A 19428-nucleotide genomic window follows, 5' to 3' on the forward strand; every position below is an offset into this window, starting at 1 on the left:
ATGTTTACAAGCCTGGCATTTGTTATAATTGTCATATTTTATTGGAACTTTAATAGGATTTTGTACTTTGTATTATTACAACCGTAACGGACAAGACCGGGGGACGGAAAAAGGGCAAAGTGAGGGGCGGCGGCATGGTGCAGACGACCCACAGCTGCCGTCAGCACAGCCCCTCAATGTTTAATTCATCGAATAATCTGAAACTCTTTAGAAAGAGTTTATTAATGTCATTTTCTCAGAGAAAGTGGTTTGTGAATCCTGAAGAAAAAGTAACACATCATCCAAATATAGATTTATTATTACTTATCTACGTTCTTGCATTTTATGCTAACAGTGAAGCAGAGCCTGGTGCCCCTTTGAAGACAGAAGCTGGAGGATGTTCTGCATCTAGAGACAATATTGTAGTTTCAGTGTTTTTACTACATGAATAGCCTATCAGATTAAGTAATCTAGGTGTACTTGTTGATAAGTGCCTACCTTTTATGAAACCGGTTTGGTCAGGATGTATTATGAGGGGGGGTTATGTCTCTAATCTCTTTGAGAGTGCTGTCCAGACTCTTTTAAGGTCAACGTTAATAAAGGGTTTGGGCGACAGCTGGTGGGAAATACAGGGTCTTTGCCTGGTTTTAGCAGGAGACTAGTGTTGGCAGAATTCATATTTGGTGGTAGTCCGCCATGTTCCTTGATTTCCTGCGATGTTCTTCAGAATACTGCTGCCAGAATTGTCCAGAATAGACCTCTGCTAGAAATCCATCTGCACCTGGAGCCTTATTATTGGGCATACTTTTCAGGGCTTCCTGGAGTTCACCTGATGTCAGCAGTGAATCCAATGCTAGCGTTTGATCTGATGATTTCAGAAGCGTTATGTTGTCGAGAAAGTGATCGATTTCGTTTTTAGGTGGCTTTATCTCTGGTGAATATAAAGATTTGTAAATGTCCCTGAAAGTGCTGTTTATTGTTTCAGGGTCACATTGTTACAGTCTGGCTGACTATGTGGAGCGAGAAGGAGGACCTGAGTGCAGACACGCAAAAGGAAACTTTGATTTAACTAAGTACCAGCTGCTTATTTAAGGCTGGTTGAACAATACAAAAATAAAAGGGCAAAGGCGAAACTAAACAATAACCTAGACTGGGTGAACTAAGATTAAACATGGAAAAATAACCTTAAAGTGAACATCTGGCACGGATACATGGGGAAAAACCCAGAAACATGACATGAACATAGCAGACGACCAGACAAGGAATGAATGAAAACACACAGACTAAATACACACAGGAGGTGATCAGGGGAAGTGGAAACACACGGGGAAGCAGACTGACTGGAATGAACATAATGACGCCACAGGGGAAGTGAAACTAAACACAATGAACATGGGACAACCAGCCTCTTCAAAATAAAACAGGAAACATAACGAGATGCAGACATGGCATCGCGAACCTGATGACACATGAAAGGTGAGGGAGACTTAAACACGGGGAATCTAATAAACAATGATCTATAACAGGGCAACCCAGGCAAAATAAAACAAGCTTAAGATAACTAAGACTTAAACATAAACAATGAATATCAAAATATAAGAAAGCTCAAAGCACTGGGTTAAACGACCCAGGACCGTGACACATATACTGTTTTCCCAGACCCAGTTTAAGTCTTTATTCAATCTTTCTTTAGTTTTAACTGGTTAGCTAGAAATTTCATTTAAGTCTAGTGTTGCTTTACATATTTTGTGACAACACGTATGCTTCTTCTAAGGATTTGATGATTTCTTTTCATTCCTGAATATATTTGTTTTCTCTTTTCTTTTTTATGATGTGAATGAAATTATTTTACCTCTCATCACAGCTTCCCCTGCTTCCCAGAGAACAGATGCTCATGATCCAGGCAGTCTAAATATAAAGCCCACTCTTTTTAAAAATATTTAATAAAACCTTCATCTTTAAATCTCTAGTTTTTACTTGGTGACCTCTTTATTTATTTGAATTAAAAAAAAAACACAGGAGCATGATCTCTGACAGCTATAGGGTTTATCTCAGTGCCTGAAGTGTCACTCAGCAGTGAGCTGCTGACTAGGAAATAATCAAGACGAGAGTAGAAAGTATATTCCTTACGGTGAAGGATGAAGGAAACACCATGCATCTCAAAGTCCGAAATCGCACACGTACTGTTTAATTATATTTGTGGATTGCCAACAGAGCTGTTCCTGCATTTCTTCATTTAGTCCAAAATTGAGGTCGGCCCTGAGAACAAATGAGCAACCTTGGTATTCAGAGAGTGCACTAAAAAAAGCGTGGAAGAACGAGGGGTCATGAACATTTGGGCCATATACACTGACAGAACAAAACTTTTTGCTACCTATAAATGATGTAACTATTAGAAATCTACCCTGTGATTGTAAAATTAGCATTTTTATGTATTAAAATTGCTCCTCCCCTTTGCCTGGGGTTATAGCAGGCTGAGAGCACATGAGAAAACTCAGGTGTTTTAAGTTCATCTGTAGCTGTGACAGGTCTATGAGTCTCTTGTAATAAAATAATATCTGCCTGAGGTCACATGGAGCCAGCACCATGCACATTCCATGTGATAAACCTTAGTGTGCCCATAGTTGTGTGTGTGTGTGTAGCTAATGTTGAGCGCTGTGTGTGAATGAGAAAAAACACACTTCCATTGGGTGTAAGAAAGTGTGTGGTGAGAGTTTCCATTAAAGTGCAAATACATAGATCCGAGTGGTGCTTGGTGTTGTGTGATCACGTGTGCACATTAACTTATATGAGCGATATTATTATATGTGCACACCTGTGTGTGTGTGTGTGTGTGAGTCCTTTATGTCTGTGTGCACTGTGAGGCTGTAGTGCGTATCTGCGTGATCGTGCAGATGAAATAATGATTGTGTAATGACAGAAGGTGCAGAAGCAGTAAAAAAGAAAGAAAACTAATTGGAAAGGGGTTGTGGGTGAGAGGGAGTGCAAAGATAACAAACAGCCCACGATCTTAGAGGAAAGTTGTGTGTGACTTAGTAGGAAAACAGCTGATCTGTGCAGCGAGAGGAGGAAGAAAAACATGCAAAGGGACACAAGGGAGGGATGAAAGAGAAAACCCAACATATCTAACAGTTTTATAGCAGTTATCTAACAAGAAATATGGCTGCTGTGTGGCAGAGATCAGTCCAAAAAGTCTGTATTCTCATTTTAATGAGTGCATATGTGTAGTTTTTTTGGTCTGTGACAAAAATACCAGATATTTCTTCCCTCTTTGTTTTACAGTTCATGGATGCAATTTGAAAAGCAAGCTAATTAGCTCCAACTTCAGCTTGGCAGCAGGTAAAATGCTGATGCTGAGACTTGAAGTTGCTGACATCAGTGAGTGACACCACTAGGGTCATCTTTTATATACAGTTTGAAAAAGAAGAAGAAGAATGATACAATTGGAATTTTATTTTTAGTAACAGAAAAATTGTTCTCAGACTTGTATAGCAAGGAAACTTCAGTTTCTTAACGTAATTATTTGTTAAATATTTTGCACTAACATTTATTTTTAACTGATTGAAAAGAAATCTGTTATTTAAGGGTGTTTTCAGCCAAACAATAGGGTGATATGAATAATACTAAACAGCAAAAACTGAATGAAAATCTTTTTTTTTTAAGAACAAAGATGCAGTCTTCCAGAGATTAAGTGTAAAAAAATCTTTGATGCTCAATCTTGAATTTGAATGACTTTGCAGCTTGATGAGATTTTTACATTTTAAAAACAGAATAAGGGTTTATGCTTTCTTAGCTTTTTGAGGAGCCTTTAAAGCCTCAGCGTTTTGTAGCATCCTCTGTGTGATGTGTCGGCATCTCTGAGAGCAGCTGTCCCTCTGGGTAAAGATGCCCCTGTTTTTCACCTCAAAGCAGGAGCAAGATAGATGGTGTCACTCTTTTCCTGTGGTATTTTTTGATCAAGGAGAGTGGACTTCTGTTCTGAGGAGAACAGGAGCACAGCGAGAACGCGAGAGGAAAACACACAATTAAAGCTTTGAAGAAAACTTTGTTCGCTCTGGTTTCCCCCAGCGAGATGATGCTTTGTAAATGTCTTGAAGAGCAGAAGCTGTGCCAAGACACCAGCAGCGGACAGCGATATTACTCATGTGTACGTGTGTGAAATCTCCGGACCTCATGTCCTGTGCTGAGTGTGAGGCAAATGGACAGGATGCATGATGATGTGTTTATTCGCGATGCTAATGAGACATGACACATAAGTGTTGATCACCATGGAGTCTGAACTGTTTTTTTTCTCCTCATAGGGATGAGGAAGAGCTGCGGAAGTCGTTTTCAGAGCTCGGGGACAGCCTGTGTGACTCCAACTCCTCCAGATCGATGAAGAGGGTAGGCAGCAGCGGGAAGCCCCTGTCGGATGAGTTGCAGCCCACCGGAATGCTGCTGTACAAGAACGGATTCCTGGTTCGCAAAGTCCACGCCGACTCAGACGGAAAGAGAAGTACGAGTTACAAAGTTCAGATTTAGACAATGCTTTGAAACATTTGGCTGCTGCCCAGAGCATCATAAGTGAAACTGTAGGTCATGTCATGTAGAGCACATCCTGTGTGGAGTGTTTGTACTCCAAAGCGAGATGGTTTTTCTTCAACGGCACAGACTAACACATGCTGAGGATTTGGGATTTTAATGCTTTAATTCCAAGAAAAACAACCAGCATTAAATGTCACATTAATCACTCAAATGTCTTTAAAATAAGCTTTATTATTCAACAACATTTAGGCTGGTATTTGAATTTAAAACAATGAATTGATCTGAGGAAATACAGAAAGCAAAGACCTCCGTTATTCGCTTCATTAATGAGTCACAATCAGATGAAATCATTTGCACATATTATGAATATATATACATAAAAAGTAACCAATATTGACCTCCGTTTAAGTGCGATTTCCCCCCAAAGCATGTACTTTGCTGCTAGTCGTTGGTGCTGGTGCCTTGATGCACCAGGTTCCACATTAGATAGGTTTTCACTCCAAAACCAGTTGGTTAGGTTTAGGCTCTCCCTGTAGGGAAGAGTGTGAACATGAGAATTAGGGTGTGCGTTGTCCAGTGCAAGCGTCCTCCACCTGGACAGACACTAGTCTTTTTGTACCTTACTGAGTTGAATGAGCCTGCTGCTGAAAACACTCAGTTTGATGACAATTTACTGCATACATTAAAACATCTAAGCTTCCTCAAAAAGTAGAGTCTGCTACATTTTCAGTGCAGGGATCTGGCAGAGCTTAGTGGCAGATTTTTGGAGGCATATCTCTTTAATATAGGCTACGTTTCAGGAGGAGGTTGTTATTACTGCACCACTCGAAAACAGTGGAGTTCACCAGTTTCCAGTCTCCTCACCCCTGTTGACACACCCCACAGAGTCTGAGAATTTCTGCGGGTGATGCAGATGTCTGTCAGATCACAGTTGTCAGTGATCCGGCAGGTCATGGCTGTGTCCACCTGCATCCCTATCAACTTCTCTGAATTGTGTTGAAGGCACCTGATATTGGTTAGGTCTAGGCACTAAAACATGTCAACATATCAGCAGTTTGCACCTTTGCCTCGGCAGGAGGCTTTTATGTTTACCTGGGTTTTCTCCTGGATCTCTGCTTACTCCCACCATTTAATAATATGCTAGCGTAATGCCACCTATTTCAACACTGAGCACTCGGTCAGTCACTTTCTGGTTAAATAAAGGTTAAAAATATTTAAAACTAGATAAATAGGTCAAATCAAATATGGGTGGGCCCTCAAAACACAAATCAAATCCATATGAGATGAGATAGGACTGGGGCCTCTCGCTACAGTGAAAAACACCAAAAATACAATATAATATATAAATTATACACCAGATTTAGTTGAGGGAAATCACAGATTAGTGATTAGAGTGCATTACTTTCAGCTAAGTGTGGGTAATGTGGGGTGGCTGGAGCTGTGGTTCAATCCCAGGCTGCTCCAGTCTGCGTGCCAAGTATCCTTTGGCACGCAGACTGGATAATAACCCCTGATGGATGCTCTCCGATGCATCCATCAGAGTGTCAATGTGTGTGAATGTTAGATAGAAATCACCAAGTAAGAAAAGGCATGGAAAAACGGGCTTGCATGAATGGGTGTGAATGAGGCGTGTTGCATGAAGCACTTTGTAGCACGCAGTCATAAAGATGTTTATGAGAGTGGCACAAACAAGATTTTCAAATATGTCAGTAATAGACCAGATGAATGTGAGACTGATAACTGTGATGTTCTGGCAGGGAAGTCTGTGTGTTGGATTTAATTATGCGGACAGCCACTACAACACAGATAGCAACAAGTGTGCCCCAGACTGGCAGTTTTCTGTGTTGTGTGTTCACAGTATAAGGGTTAAATGTTAGGTGTGTCAGCTCTCCCCAAAAGTTCCTGTAACTCAAGTCGAGCCCACCTCATGACCTTTAGGCCACAGCTAGCCCAAACAACGAAACAAAATCAAGTGCCATAAGTGGCCCAGATTATACCCTAATGTGTGGACTATCTGGGAGCAGACGACACTGGGTTACATGTGCAGTTTTGATTGAAGGTTTCCTGGATGCACCTCTGACTTAGTGCTGCAAAGCTAAGAGCACGATGTAACTTTGTATCTATGACTGGAAGTCTGTAATTAACATTTAATGTTTTCTGCTCCTCGCAGCACCGAGAGGGAAGAGAGGGTGGAAGACTTTCTATGCCATCCTTAAAGGGCTAATCCTCTACCTGCAAAAAGTAAGTTTCACACAGTAGACATATGTTTAGTTATAAAAACTAACTAAATAAATAAATAAAATCTAAAGGGCTGAGTGAGAAACAATTTGCAACAGCCACTGTTTGATATTCATTATTCAACCTTTTAAAGAACGGTTGACTGCATCTCCATAAACATCCTGTCTTACTTTCATGCCAGCAGCAGATTTTTAACAGAAGGTGGATCTTTATCCCTGCGGTGAACGTCTCTTTAGAAACCCAACAACAACAAAAAAGTTCTGCACCAAATGTTACCTGCCTGCCTGCAAACGAGCTCTTAAGATGATTTATTGATTTATTTAAGCAAAATATCAGCAATGAAAAAAGCAGCAGCTTTGCACTGACAGCTCAAGAAGCAATCTGTCCTTTAGAGTCACGTTTTGGTGCCTACTTCCCGTTTACACGAATACATGTTGCTGTGACATAATGTCCTCGTGCAGGCCGGGCCTTGGCACCGTGCAGAGGACCCATACGGAGCGGCGGTGGGCCTGGGTAACCTCTGCCAACATAACAGGCCACTGCTGCTCCAAATTCCCCCTGAATGCAGAGAAAATTGTGCCTGTAGGGATGCTGTGGCTCTGTTCTCTAAAATAATAACTGAACTTTATTTTTACGGAGGTTTTTTCACTAAGGTCTTCAAGGTTAATTCAAGGCTCATGATTCTTGTGGTGTGTGTCGTCAACACAAGTCCCGTGTAAGGATTTACAGTGACCTTTGACCTCTCCTTCAAGATCAATAGACTAATTTGAAGGTCAAAGTGATAATAATGCTTTATAGTTATTATTTTTTTAGACAATAACATAAACTTGTAATTAAACACTTTTTTGACATGTGACTAATTATGCTATATGCAGAGCTATTAATTATGTTTTCATGCCATTGTTATAGAACTAAAAGTGTGGAAATATTTACTTTTTATAAAGGTCACATATGTGATGTGGAGGAATAATATCCATTAGCACGTTTAGGCCTAGGGCGGTGCGGTGGTTCAAACCCACAGCAAGAATATTTCAGGCTCAAATCCAGCAGCCAGGTATTGAGTTTGTTTGTTCTCCTAGAAACATGGATGTTAGCTTAACTGGTGGGTAAATGTTGGCTGTAGGGGTGAATGTGAGCATAAGTAAATACAATAACATCTAATAAACCTTTGTGAGATCAGCTTTATCAAATAAAAACTTAATGGAGAACGTGACACTTTGTCAGTATATTTTGGTTATTGATTACCCTGTGATTTGTAGACGTATGCATTCGAATCAAAATAATTAATTTAGATGTTTTTAAGTTAAATTAAATTGTTTCAGACTTTGTCGTGGTAAAAAAATCTTCCACTAGTGCTTCAGTTTAGATATGAGAACTGTCAAAACTCAAGCCTTTAAAGTTAGCTGAGGTATGAGTCAAGTAATATTTAAAAAATAACTTTTTTATCAAATTAAAAATAATTTGAGAAGTTTATGTCCACAGCTTTGTTCTTCCTTAACGAAAACGTATACGTCTGTCATGAAACCAAAATATCTTCAACTCAAATAAGGTATCAAATATATATTTTATATTTTTATTCTTACTGTTGAACGATTTTTTAATAATTAACTAAACTTAAAAAATTAAAACTAAAAGTTAAAACACATATTGTTTACCAGAAATTTAAAAAGAAAAGAAAAGAAAACTAGACCTTTAAAGAAAATCAAAACTAAATCGAATGGTGATTGTGTACATGCAAAACTAACCATAATAAATAAAAATATGTAGGAAATAACTACTTTAAGTATTAATAATAATAATAAGGTCAATACAACCTGCCTGAGGAGGCACTGATCTCTGCATAGCTGCAACAAACAACAAGAAACTAATTAAAACTAGACTAAAAATTCAAAATTAATAAAACTAATAAAATAATAAAACTAATAAAACTGAACCTATTCCATACCGTCACTGTCATTATATTATGCTGCTATTCATACTGTCATCATATTAATGCTGCTATCCTGTATATATTGTACATACTATTGTTTGAGTACTTACGATTGTTTTTTTTGTACTTTTTATATTTTACATTTATATTTATTATTGAAACTTGCACCAAGGGAGTGGCACTCCAATTTCGTTGTACTCTGTACAATGACAATAAAGGCTATTCTATTCTATTCTATTCTAAAATTTAAAAAAAAAACCTGATGAGAGACGCCTACAGAGCTCACATTCAGAGCAATATCAGTTGCTTCATGTAAATGTGTATAAGCGTCACCCACTCCTCCAATAAAATATGATCATAGTCAGCATCTTTAATGAGCGTTTGCACCGCAACACACCATTCTCCTTTATACCTGTCGTTCCAGGGGGAGTACAGGCCCGATAAGCAGCTCTCTGATGAGGACCTGAAGAACGCCGTGTCCATCCATCACTCTCTGGCAATGAAAGCTTCAGACTACAGCAAGAGACCCAACGTGTTTTACCTGCGGACGGCGGACTGGAGGGTGTATCTCTTCCAAGCGCCGTGAGTCTCTTTATGCTCTTCTCGCTGAGCTTGAACAAACGCACACGCTGTACGATTTATAGCTCCCACGCTGAGCAGCGTGGACAGCTGTGCAACATCTGCAGCAGAGCAGAAAATTCAGACAGCTAAAAAAAGAACAAATAAGAAACACCCATGTTTTATTCCACTCTTCTCTTAGTGCTGACTTGCCGTCTCTGGCAATGTTACACTGAACAATCAAAAGTATGTGGACACCCCTGTTTTTAACTACATGAGCCCACATGAACAGATACTGGTGGATGTTGGGGTGGTGGAGGGGTTGACTCTGCAGGAAGCGATGCAAGCAAAGAGCTGCGCTGATATTCCAGAGGGGGGAGGAGGTTTGGTATGTGACACAGCACAGCTCAAGCTGCAAGCCTGAACTTGCTTTCAGCCTTTGTTCTGTTTCACTTCATGTCACGTGGAAATCTGAACTGCATAAAGTCATGAACTTACGTGATTAATTCTGGAGTCTATTCCAGCTACCATAGTGCGAGAGGTGTCGCAAACCCTGCACAGTGAAGATAAGTGCCAATCGAAAACAATACATAAATGGTAAAAAGGGCTATAAAACATGATTAAAAGGAAACTCAAATGCAGTATCACATAAAATAGAAGTCAGTAAAGGTGTGTTTTATGAGGCAAATCATTCTTCAAGCCTTTGCTCCTCAGGTAGGTCCTTTTAAAGCCGGGGACCCTGATTACACCCTTGCCCAGCCTTTTGGAACAGACAGAAAGATCCACCTGAAGAATAAGGCTGTGCACTGGCTTAAAAGGAGTCAACATTTCTGCTCTGACCCAGATGCACTTTAAAATTAATCAGTAAAATCCAACCATCCTACAAAACCAAAGCTGGGATTTGGGGTTATTGAACCGATGGCATGAGTAGAGGCTGTTTCGGTTCACAATACTATGGTGTCCACATATTTCTGGCCATATAGTGCTGCTGATAACAGCTGAATGTCCACCCTCAGCAGCACTCATGTGCTTACAGATTAGTGATACATGGAGAGGATGCGCGATGAAGGTGAAGGTGTGTGTCTGTGTGTGTGTGTCTTAGCAGGATCCAGGAAGTGGCACATGATTGGCCACATGTTTCAGGCCCCAGGAGGACCGGCTCTGTGCTCCAGTTGCAGCTTGCATTTGTCCCAGATACTGTACCCCTCTCTGCGCCTTTCTCCTCTCCTCGTCTCTCTCTCCGCCCGTCTCTCCCTGATGATTTAAGCGATGCTGTCTGATTCGATCTGATATTACTCGGGCTCTTAATGGGCCTGTTAATGTAAAACAGGACTTTTTTCTCTCTCTCATCTGTTAATTGGCTCCAAAATAATTTCTTTGTTAACAGCAGCGCTGCTTTCTCTGATAATTATCCCTTTGATGTTGTAAACCAGCCATGAGCGGATGTGAGCGGGCATCGCAGAGGAGAAGCATTTGTACTGTATGTGTTTTGGAGTTTGTAATTAATCGTGTGTGTGCGTCTGTGTTAATCATCTCAGGAACGCGGAGCAGATGCAGTCTTGGATCACACGGATCAACACAGTGGCCGCCATGTTCTCATCTCCTCCTTTTCCAGCAGCCATCGGCTCGCAGAAGAAGTTCAGCCGGCCACTCCTGCCGGGGACGATGTCGAAACTGTCCGAGGTATCCTAACTTTAATGAGTCTGACAGGTGGCTGATTCCACTCTGAGTATATCAAAGTAAATAAAAGATGGGCGTAGCTTCTGTTTAAGTGGTTTAAAGTGGCCTAAGCCTCCATTAATGACCAGCAGGGGGCGACTCTTGAAGTTGTAGAAAAAGAAAAGTCTGATTGTACAAAAGCTTAAGAACTCCACGTGGAGTCACATGGTCTCTTAGTTAAACCTTAGTTCACAAATACAGGAGCAGACTGTACGCTGTCTTCACCTTTCACAGGTGGAAAACGTAACTTTATAATTACTGTCTGTGAGAAACAACAGGGGTATGAAAGCAGTTCCCTTGTTTTACGGTGGCAATAGAAAAAAATACAAGTAGACCCAAACCATGCCAATAAAATGCTCAACCAGGAAATCAGTTCCACCTCTGGGTCAGGGTTTTAAGTTTTTCCTCTCATAATCTTGGTTTTAACTCTGTGCTCTCAGGAGGAGCAGGTCAGGTCCCATGAAGCTCGATTCAGAGCCATCTCCACTGAACTGGCTGAGCTGCGCTCTTATCCACCTGACCGCAAGGTGAAAGGACGCGAGCTGGAAGAATACCGCCAGCGAGATGAGTACCTGGACTTTGAGGTGAGCTGGATTCACGAATGAGGAATCGAGTATTTACATGAAACTGTCTCGCCTTAAATTTAGATTTTCTTCTTTTCTTTTTTTATAGAAAACGCGGTACGGGACCTACGTCATGTTGCTGCGAGCTAAAATCCGAAGCGGCGAGGAAGACCTGTCTGTATTCGAGTCTCAGCTTCTGGAGGACAACGGGCTGCAGAGGGCTCACTCCAGCCCCACGCTGCAGGACAGCAGCCAGGCCAGCCTGGCCAGCAGCACCAGGGACGGCGGCAACAGCAGCAAAGCCAGCGGCTGCAGCAGCAAGCAGCGGCAGGAAGGCCAGAGACACAGCTACCGACAGGCCGTCAAGAAGTGAGACGAGGCGGGGGCGCCGGGAGCGGCACGGCGTTGCACTGCCAGCGGCAGGCTGTCTCCCTGCAGAGGTTTTGTTTGGAGCTCTGCTTGAAGGGGGGAGCAGGAGTGAGGGTCTAACCCACGCCTTCCCCCAAAACACGAGGCCCTACCCGGCACCCCAATCTTCTCATCTAACCGAGGAGGTGCAGATCCTGTGACTGGCAGACAGGCTAGTGCAGGAGGTGGGAGGGAGCGCTGGGAGGTCACGGATCTGCAGACGAGGTGTCTTTGAGAACGTACGCTGGGTGCCGCAGCAGACTGTGAGGCAGAGAGGCTGCTTACGGATCGGACGGGGCAGCGCACAGGGACCTACATCCAGCATCCTTTCCTTTTTTCTTCCCCTTTTGTTCTTTCAAGGCACCTCCGGCCGCGTTCTCACACCTTTTTTCTTGACCTTACACTCCGTTTTTTGGGACCAAACATGTTTACACACACTTTGAATTGTCATCACATTATAGACGACTGATGATTTGATTTCTGTTGAATTTCTGCCGCTGCTCTTGAGGTGAAGCGCTGTAATAATAATTAAAAAAAACAAAAAACTTAGGAAACATCACCAGGTCTACGGAGCCATTACATTCCAGCTCCTTTTTTTTCCACCACGGTGTGTTCACATTCCACACAGGAGCTGCAAATTCCAGCTTTCAGCTCCTGTATGTTTCGCTGAAGGTGGTTTCCAGTTAAATAAGTGTGTGGCTGCAGTATGCGACGTGGCCGCTGCGTACAGCTCGTCTTTCCTCCTTTCTCTAGCCGCTGACGGCCAACTAGAGGTGACGACGTCAGCAGGAGTTCACAGTCCTCCTGATATGCAGCCAAACACTGCATGACACAAAGAGAAAGAGGTCTTTTTCTTTTTTTTTTGCTCTACTTGAACTCGAGCATCTCTTGCTTTTTGCTTCTGTCCTGTGATGTGCTTATGTTCTCTTTCTTGGCCGAATGTTGTTTTCTGCAGTGATCCGCATGCCTGCATCCAGCACTGCTTCTTTTAGGGCTTTTTACTACTTTGAAGGCAAAAATCTGAGAGCGGAGAAGCTGCTCTCGGTGAGGGGTGGGGAGCAGGTTCGTTCAGTCACTCTCCTCATGCCAGTGCCATACCCAACACGTGTAATCTTCATCTGTACTTATAAACCCGACTCACTGGACAGACCCTGAATGTTCTTTGTTTTTCGATATTTTTACAGTATTTTACAGTCATTTGTTGGTGTTGAACTTCATGTGTATGTCAAGTGTATGATGAAATATCTCTTTGTAAACATCCAGGATATGTTGTATATAACGCACCATATATTGTAGTATATATGACAGTATATTTACAATATATTCAGCACACTCATGAGAAGCTGCATTGGGTATACACACACACAAGTCTGGAAATCGCTACTTGGTAATCACATTATTTTATTTTTTCTTACAAACTTTATGAATATTATCAAAATAAGTCTATCAAAGATTAGTAAGGGGGAGTTTTTTGCAGGATTTTAGTGTAAAAAGAAAATTCTTGTGAGGATTTAAGCTCCAGTGGGAACTACTCCAAAGACAGATCATGCTCGAGGTTCTTTGAGAGTCAGCAGCCAGCTTGGTAACACCCCCCCGGGCAGTTTAATTAATCCCCCCAAATAAAATGAATTAGGGAGAGAGCCTTAACTCTGATTTAGTGGTCTCTGAGACGCATCAACTGGACTTTTAAAGAAACCGGTCAAAATATTAGGTTTAAAAGTTACACTCCTTCTACCCAACACTGTTAACATCTCTGTTTAACCCACCATAGACTTACGCTGTCAATACCATAAGCCAAGAAAAGTACTCTCCTCTTTTCTACGATGAAGAGTACGGTAGATAAACTCGCCACAACACCGATGAAATTTTGCAGATCCAAAGATCTTCTAAATACTTGAACTCATAGTCTCTGCACTTCCTGTTTCATAGGGGCACTTGTGAGATAATCCATGATGATTGGGGATCTACGGAGGCCAAAACAGCAAATTTTGTGGTGTAAACATTTGTTATTGTTATGTTTTTGAAAGAAGAGATTAATCTATAGTTCAGTTTTTTACTATTTTTATCTTATTATTATTTTTTATTAGAGATGTAAAAACTACCCTGAGTCACTTTATGGAATCTGTGAATTTGATTTCAAACAGGAAGCCTCTAAAATGGGTGCCGTCAGACTAGAGTGACTGCAGCGTGCCTGTGGTGAATCCTTGTCCCACCAATCAGCATGCGTTAGCAAAATGTCAGCAGTTAATTGACAGTTTTAGTCTTTCTGGAAAAATAAATTGGAAGCATATTTTATTTGCAGACATGTTATCTGTACTATATTTCTAAAAACTAAAAGAAGTGTGTTTTGTATTTTCCTTTGTCTAGAAGCAAGTGTACATATTAATTTTACCTCTAATTCATTAAGGACTTTCTCAAGAGTGCCCCTTCTGCATTCCTTCCTGAATCGCATCAAATTTCTCTACAGGAGTATTAACAGAAAGTGGAATAACTCCCCCAGATCAGCTCTGCAATCTAAATGAAAGGATAAAGGGCTTTAAATTTAATAATTGCGTCACAGAGACAGAAAAACTGGATATTTAGTCAAATCTCATTTTGAAAAAATGCTTCAAAAGTTTGGCGACTTTACACTTCACTTCAAAAAGGGCTCAATCCAAAAGTGCAAAAACAAAAACAAAAGTCTTTGATTATCCTAACAGAGCACTGAATAGCACTGCAAGTGCTCACACATTTTTCTACAATACATAGAAGATAAACCTCCTGCCAGGATACAGCTGAAACAGCAGCAAAACTTTACCGTTAATATGTGTGATGCAACAAAACGATTGGCTCGTATCTCTCCGGGGACTCTGAGTGCCACGGCTTCTCTTTCTTATAATGTTTGCCATGAGCTAATGGCACGATTCAAACTGGATCAGGGCTGATACTGTTGTAAAAGATGCATGGAAAAAAGAATGAAAACAGAATGTAAAAAAGAAGAAGACAAAGAAACTCCTTATTCAGGAGTGAGTGTGATTATGTGTTTGTGTGTGGGCGGACTGATCTAATTATGGAACCACATAATGTTTGGTAGCCATATACACTTCATAGCATTATTAATGCACAGCCATTTATTACTCAGGCTTTAAAACGACACCTTGAGCAGCTGCAGTGCCAGCGTCCAACCAGCAGGGAGAGCTGTCAGCATTCACCCATGTTCTTTCAGCCATAATCACACCTGCTGCACCTGCAGTGAATATGCACGGCGTCACCCGCTCGCCTGAGCAGGTTGGTGGGGGCGGGTATTGCAGGGCTAAATGAGATAGGACCTGTTTGTATTGTAACTACGGATGTCAAGTCTGAGTGTGTTTTGGGAGTGTGTGCTTATGTGAAAGGCTGCAGAGAGCCTTCCAGACCATCTGACTTTTATCCAGCGCCAAATGTGTTGTTTAAAGCTGTACAGTTTCTAGAACAGATGATTGAATATTCAGGCTATTCAGAAGTTAAATAGTTCAGAAAACCTGAGCGTGTCACGGTGTAAGTCTGTTAATCATGTAGATACCTGCAGCGTAAAGCTGAATCTACCCAGAATTTTTGGTTATTGACTGTCATGTGAGTCATTTTAAGGCAGCATCCTCCCCAGAAGTCATCAGCCTTTATGTCTTTTCTTTGTCTTATGTGACACTTTTACTTGCTTTGGGGGCTTTTTGTAAGACAGAAGAAGCAGTTTAAAGACATTTATGCCCAATTTTCAGCAGCTTATTTCATTTAAAGCTCATTGCCTGCTTCTCTTGTCTGCACCTTTGCGCGCTGGTGGTATTAAAAGGTTTTATGTGTATATTGTTGCCATAACTGACCTCCTGTACATTTCGTGTAACTTTACAGACTTTATACTTGTGTGTTATTAGTAATGTTTGCTGTCTGTTATGTGGCCAAACTGTCAATAAGCAGCCAGACTTACAATGAGTACCTTAACACTGACCTATTCTGCTCATTTAAAGCTATATATCTTCAGTCTTAGACTTAACTAGCGTAGCTTTGCATGATCCAGAGCTCAACAATAATCCTGGTTTAGCTGATACTGGGCCCTTGGGGAGGAAGGCATCTTCTGTCTGAAAATAAAACAGTTTTAGACAGAGGATACCTTCCTCCTTATTGGTTGCCTGTCGTAACACTTTCTGCCACAGCAGGTGGGCGGGGCTTCTGTGCTCAGATCACCTCATTAGGAATCACAGAGTTAAGAGTATCAGCAGCCACTTTGGATTTGGTTGATTTATACAAATAATGGCCGAAATATTTTGAAACTATGTCCGTGTTTGATATGAGCATCTATCATTCAAACAGAATATAAATAACAGTAAATAAGGAAAAGCATAATAGGTCTACACAGATAAAATGTGAAAACACTTGTCAGATTTTATCTTGAAAACCTACATCTCTTGTTATTGCATACACAAGAAACTGTTATCTATGTTACCCTAAAAGTAAATGTTTTTTGTGTGTGAGTCTGTGTTGACATCGTACGTGTCTCATAACAAGCAGCCAAACTGCACATGAATTTTGTGCTATTTTTATAAAGATGTATTCAAATTTCTGTTTTCTCTGTCAACTGCTGCTTCTGATGTCTAGGCTCAAATAACAGGAGAGCTGAAGGAAATTTCACTTTTTAAATGTGAGGATTTTCTGCTTTGGAAATCTCTTTGGGTTTTAGAGGGAAGAGTTTTCAATAGCTTTTTCGTACCTTTATGCTAATATTTTATGATATGCCCTCAAATGGTTGATCAGAAATTCAATCAGAAGCTCTCCATTTTTTGCTTAGAGGCCAGATTACCCTGTTAATGGTGCAAATTCTCCAATATATGAGTATAATAATGAAACACCTGGAAGCTCGTGGGTTTGGGGACTCTTGGGGCAGTGGCCCATTCAACCTAATTTTGGTAATCCAGCACTGCTGTCTGCACAACATAACAATAAATATCATCTTTTTCAAGTTTTAGGGCTCCACAGACTCGATGCAAAAACATTTATATTTTTAAATATAAATGACAACATGATTTGACCTGTTAGAGCAGCAGGGCCCTGGGCGGTCACCCAACTGATCCTAAACTGGTTCTGGCACCAGATTTAAACCAAAATTAACCCTTAACCAAGCAACATATCAGCTGCATGCCTCATCTGATGCCTTAACCCGGGCAGCCTTTCATTCAATCAACAAAAACAGTGCTGACATTCAAAAGAGTTTAATAGTTGAAAGGTAACTAAGAATTAAACTCGGTTTGATTCAATGTTAGTTATATAGTACCAAATCACAACAACAGTGGAAAGGAAAAACTGGCAAACGTGGCAAGGAAAAACTCCCTTTTAACAGGAAGAAACTTAGAGGGAGAAGAGCATAGGGAGGGGCAGCTATCTGCTGCAACCGGTTGGTGGTGAATCTTAAACTCATAAAATCTCTTTCACAAGAGTGTCCTAGGCCAGCTTTGACCTCAAATATTAGCTCAATGTTACTTTACTGAGGTCGAACTCCTCTATCAGCTGCTGTGTTTTGCTATCGTTAATGCAGTTATCGGTGCACATAGCCTCCATACTATTGCCAACTCTGTGGCCAGATCAGTTTCACCATTTATTAACCGACTGTTTGGGGGATATAAAGAGCTGCACTGAAGTGCGATCCATAAAGTGCCAAAGCCAAACCAACAACAGCGAGAGCAGTCACTTAATCGTCTGTGGCTTTATATGCAGTACAGATTTAAAGAAGTTTAGAGTCTTCACTGTATCTCAAAGTTTTCCCCTTCCCACCGCCTCTCTCCATGTGTTCTCACCACTCACATACATCACAGAGCAGCAGCTGGTCCTCCATGGCACTGGTTAGCATAGAAATGCCTGGTTCCCCTTGATGACGCCTGCGTGATACTCATGTCAAAGTGTTGCACCGTGTTCACAGACGTAGGATATCTGCAGCTCAAACTGTCTCTTCAGCGTGCACTTGTACATCACAGCCTCATTTCTGAATGTAAATAAAGCATGAGATATTACGGCCTGCTTTCATTTATATTATGATTAGAGTATTAAAAGAAGGCTTAATATATAAGGTAGGTCAGCATTTTTTCCTGTCCTTGAGCTCATGGTCATTTCTCTCTTTTTGTTTTTAATCAATGTGAATGAAGGGAATGGCTATATTTAATGCTGTTGTATGCTGTCGTGTTTTAGAGACTTGAGCCAGCTCATACGAATCTTTTTACATGTAGAGGTCTGGTCTGATCCGTCTCAGTGTTTTTTAGACTGGTGCAGATAAGGCGATGTTCATTTTATGCTATACATACAGTGAGCTACATGTGTCACTGCCTTGTTATAACTCACCAAGGAAATGTTGTTTGTGAGCTTCTCACTTTGAGAAGCATAGGAGATAAAATAAAAGTGTTTTGAAAGGTTTACTGCACGTGTGAACATCATTGCGTGGAATGTAAAGTGCCGTACTTAAGCGCTTTAGTCGTGTGCATTAGTTGAATGCTTCTGTACAAATTTCACATGTGAGACTTCAAAAACATGTGCTTATAAAATAGAGTGCTTTAAAAATTTGCTCCACCTTGACCAGCTGCAGTATTAAAAGACAGCGTACATGTTAATATATGAGTTTGAATGACCCATTAATATAATACAGCACTAAAACAGGTGATTCTTTTACACAATGAGTAGAGTTTATGTTGATGTACTTTTTATCTTAATTATGGTATTAGATCCATCGCTGGTGTGCACAAGGAGCTGATTATACTGTTATCAGCTAAAATGTACTGTTTTTTGCCTCTATTAACACATCTCCAGGGGAAAATGACTGAAAAATCTAGCCAGTTGCCATCTTTTATTAACAGTCTATGCAACCCCTCTTTTCACAGGGGTTTAAGTGTTATTAAAACCAGCTGGTCACAAAGTACACATTTGGGGCTCTTGGGGGAGTTTGCCATTTTGGTCCAAGTTCCACTCTAATGCACAAGATTCAAATTAATGTTTTAATTCTGCAGCTGAGGAATCTGAGTGTCCTCAGCTTACTCACAAAGCAGATTGGGTCTGGCCCAGTAACATACGCAAAAAACAAACAAAAAAATCCTCATATACACAAAAATAAAACAAAATAAAGAAAACCGTCCTTCATGTGTGGTCCAAAGAACGGCTGGTAGAATAAGACTGGTCACACAGCCACAGCTGGACCTGCCTGGGTTTATGTCAGGTTTTAGTTCTGGCACCAGGTGTAAGCCTCATAAAACAACTGTCTCACTTACAGCTGGAATATTTATTAAATCACAATGTTTCTGTCCATCCAACCTTCATTGGTTGTATATTCTTACCAGACACCTTTCTAGTGCTAAAAAACGTAACTCAGAGATTTTGGTCACAGATAATTTGAGATCAGACTAATGAACACCTTGCACATGTATCAGTAGTCAGCTAATATAACTGGAAGAATGACCAATATGGCAGTATTATTTTAAAAGTAATTTCACAAGCACTCCACTGTAGGCTTCCGCAAAATCT

General features: G+C 40.9%; 1 protein-coding gene across 3 annotated transcripts in view; it reads left to right on the forward strand.

The window, feature by feature from the left end:
- Positions 1–18332, forward strand: part of LOC309712939 (uncharacterized protein) — a 102325-nt gene extending 83993 nt beyond the window's left edge. For all 3 annotated transcript variants that reach the window (XM_082544158.1, XM_082544159.1, XM_082544157.1), the window contains exons 12-17: positions 4281–4474; positions 6674–6744; positions 9096–9253; positions 10768–10912; positions 11389–11532; positions 11621–18332. In XM_082544158.1, the coding sequence (XP_082400284.1) occupies positions 4281–4474; positions 6674–6744; positions 9096–9253; positions 10768–10912; positions 11389–11532; positions 11621–11884 (976 nt within the window). In that variant the 3' untranslated portion in view covers positions 11885–18332. The remainder of the gene's footprint in view (positions 1–4280; positions 4475–6673; positions 6745–9095; positions 9254–10767; positions 10913–11388; positions 11533–11620) is intronic.
- Positions 18333–19428: the final 1096 nt, after the last annotated feature.

Source organism: Aulonocara stuartgranti (genome assembly GCF_965226115.1).
Source record: "Aulonocara stuartgranti genome assembly, chromosome: 8".
Lineage (NCBI taxonomy): Eukaryota > Metazoa > Chordata > Actinopteri > Cichliformes > Cichlidae > Aulonocara > Aulonocara stuartgranti.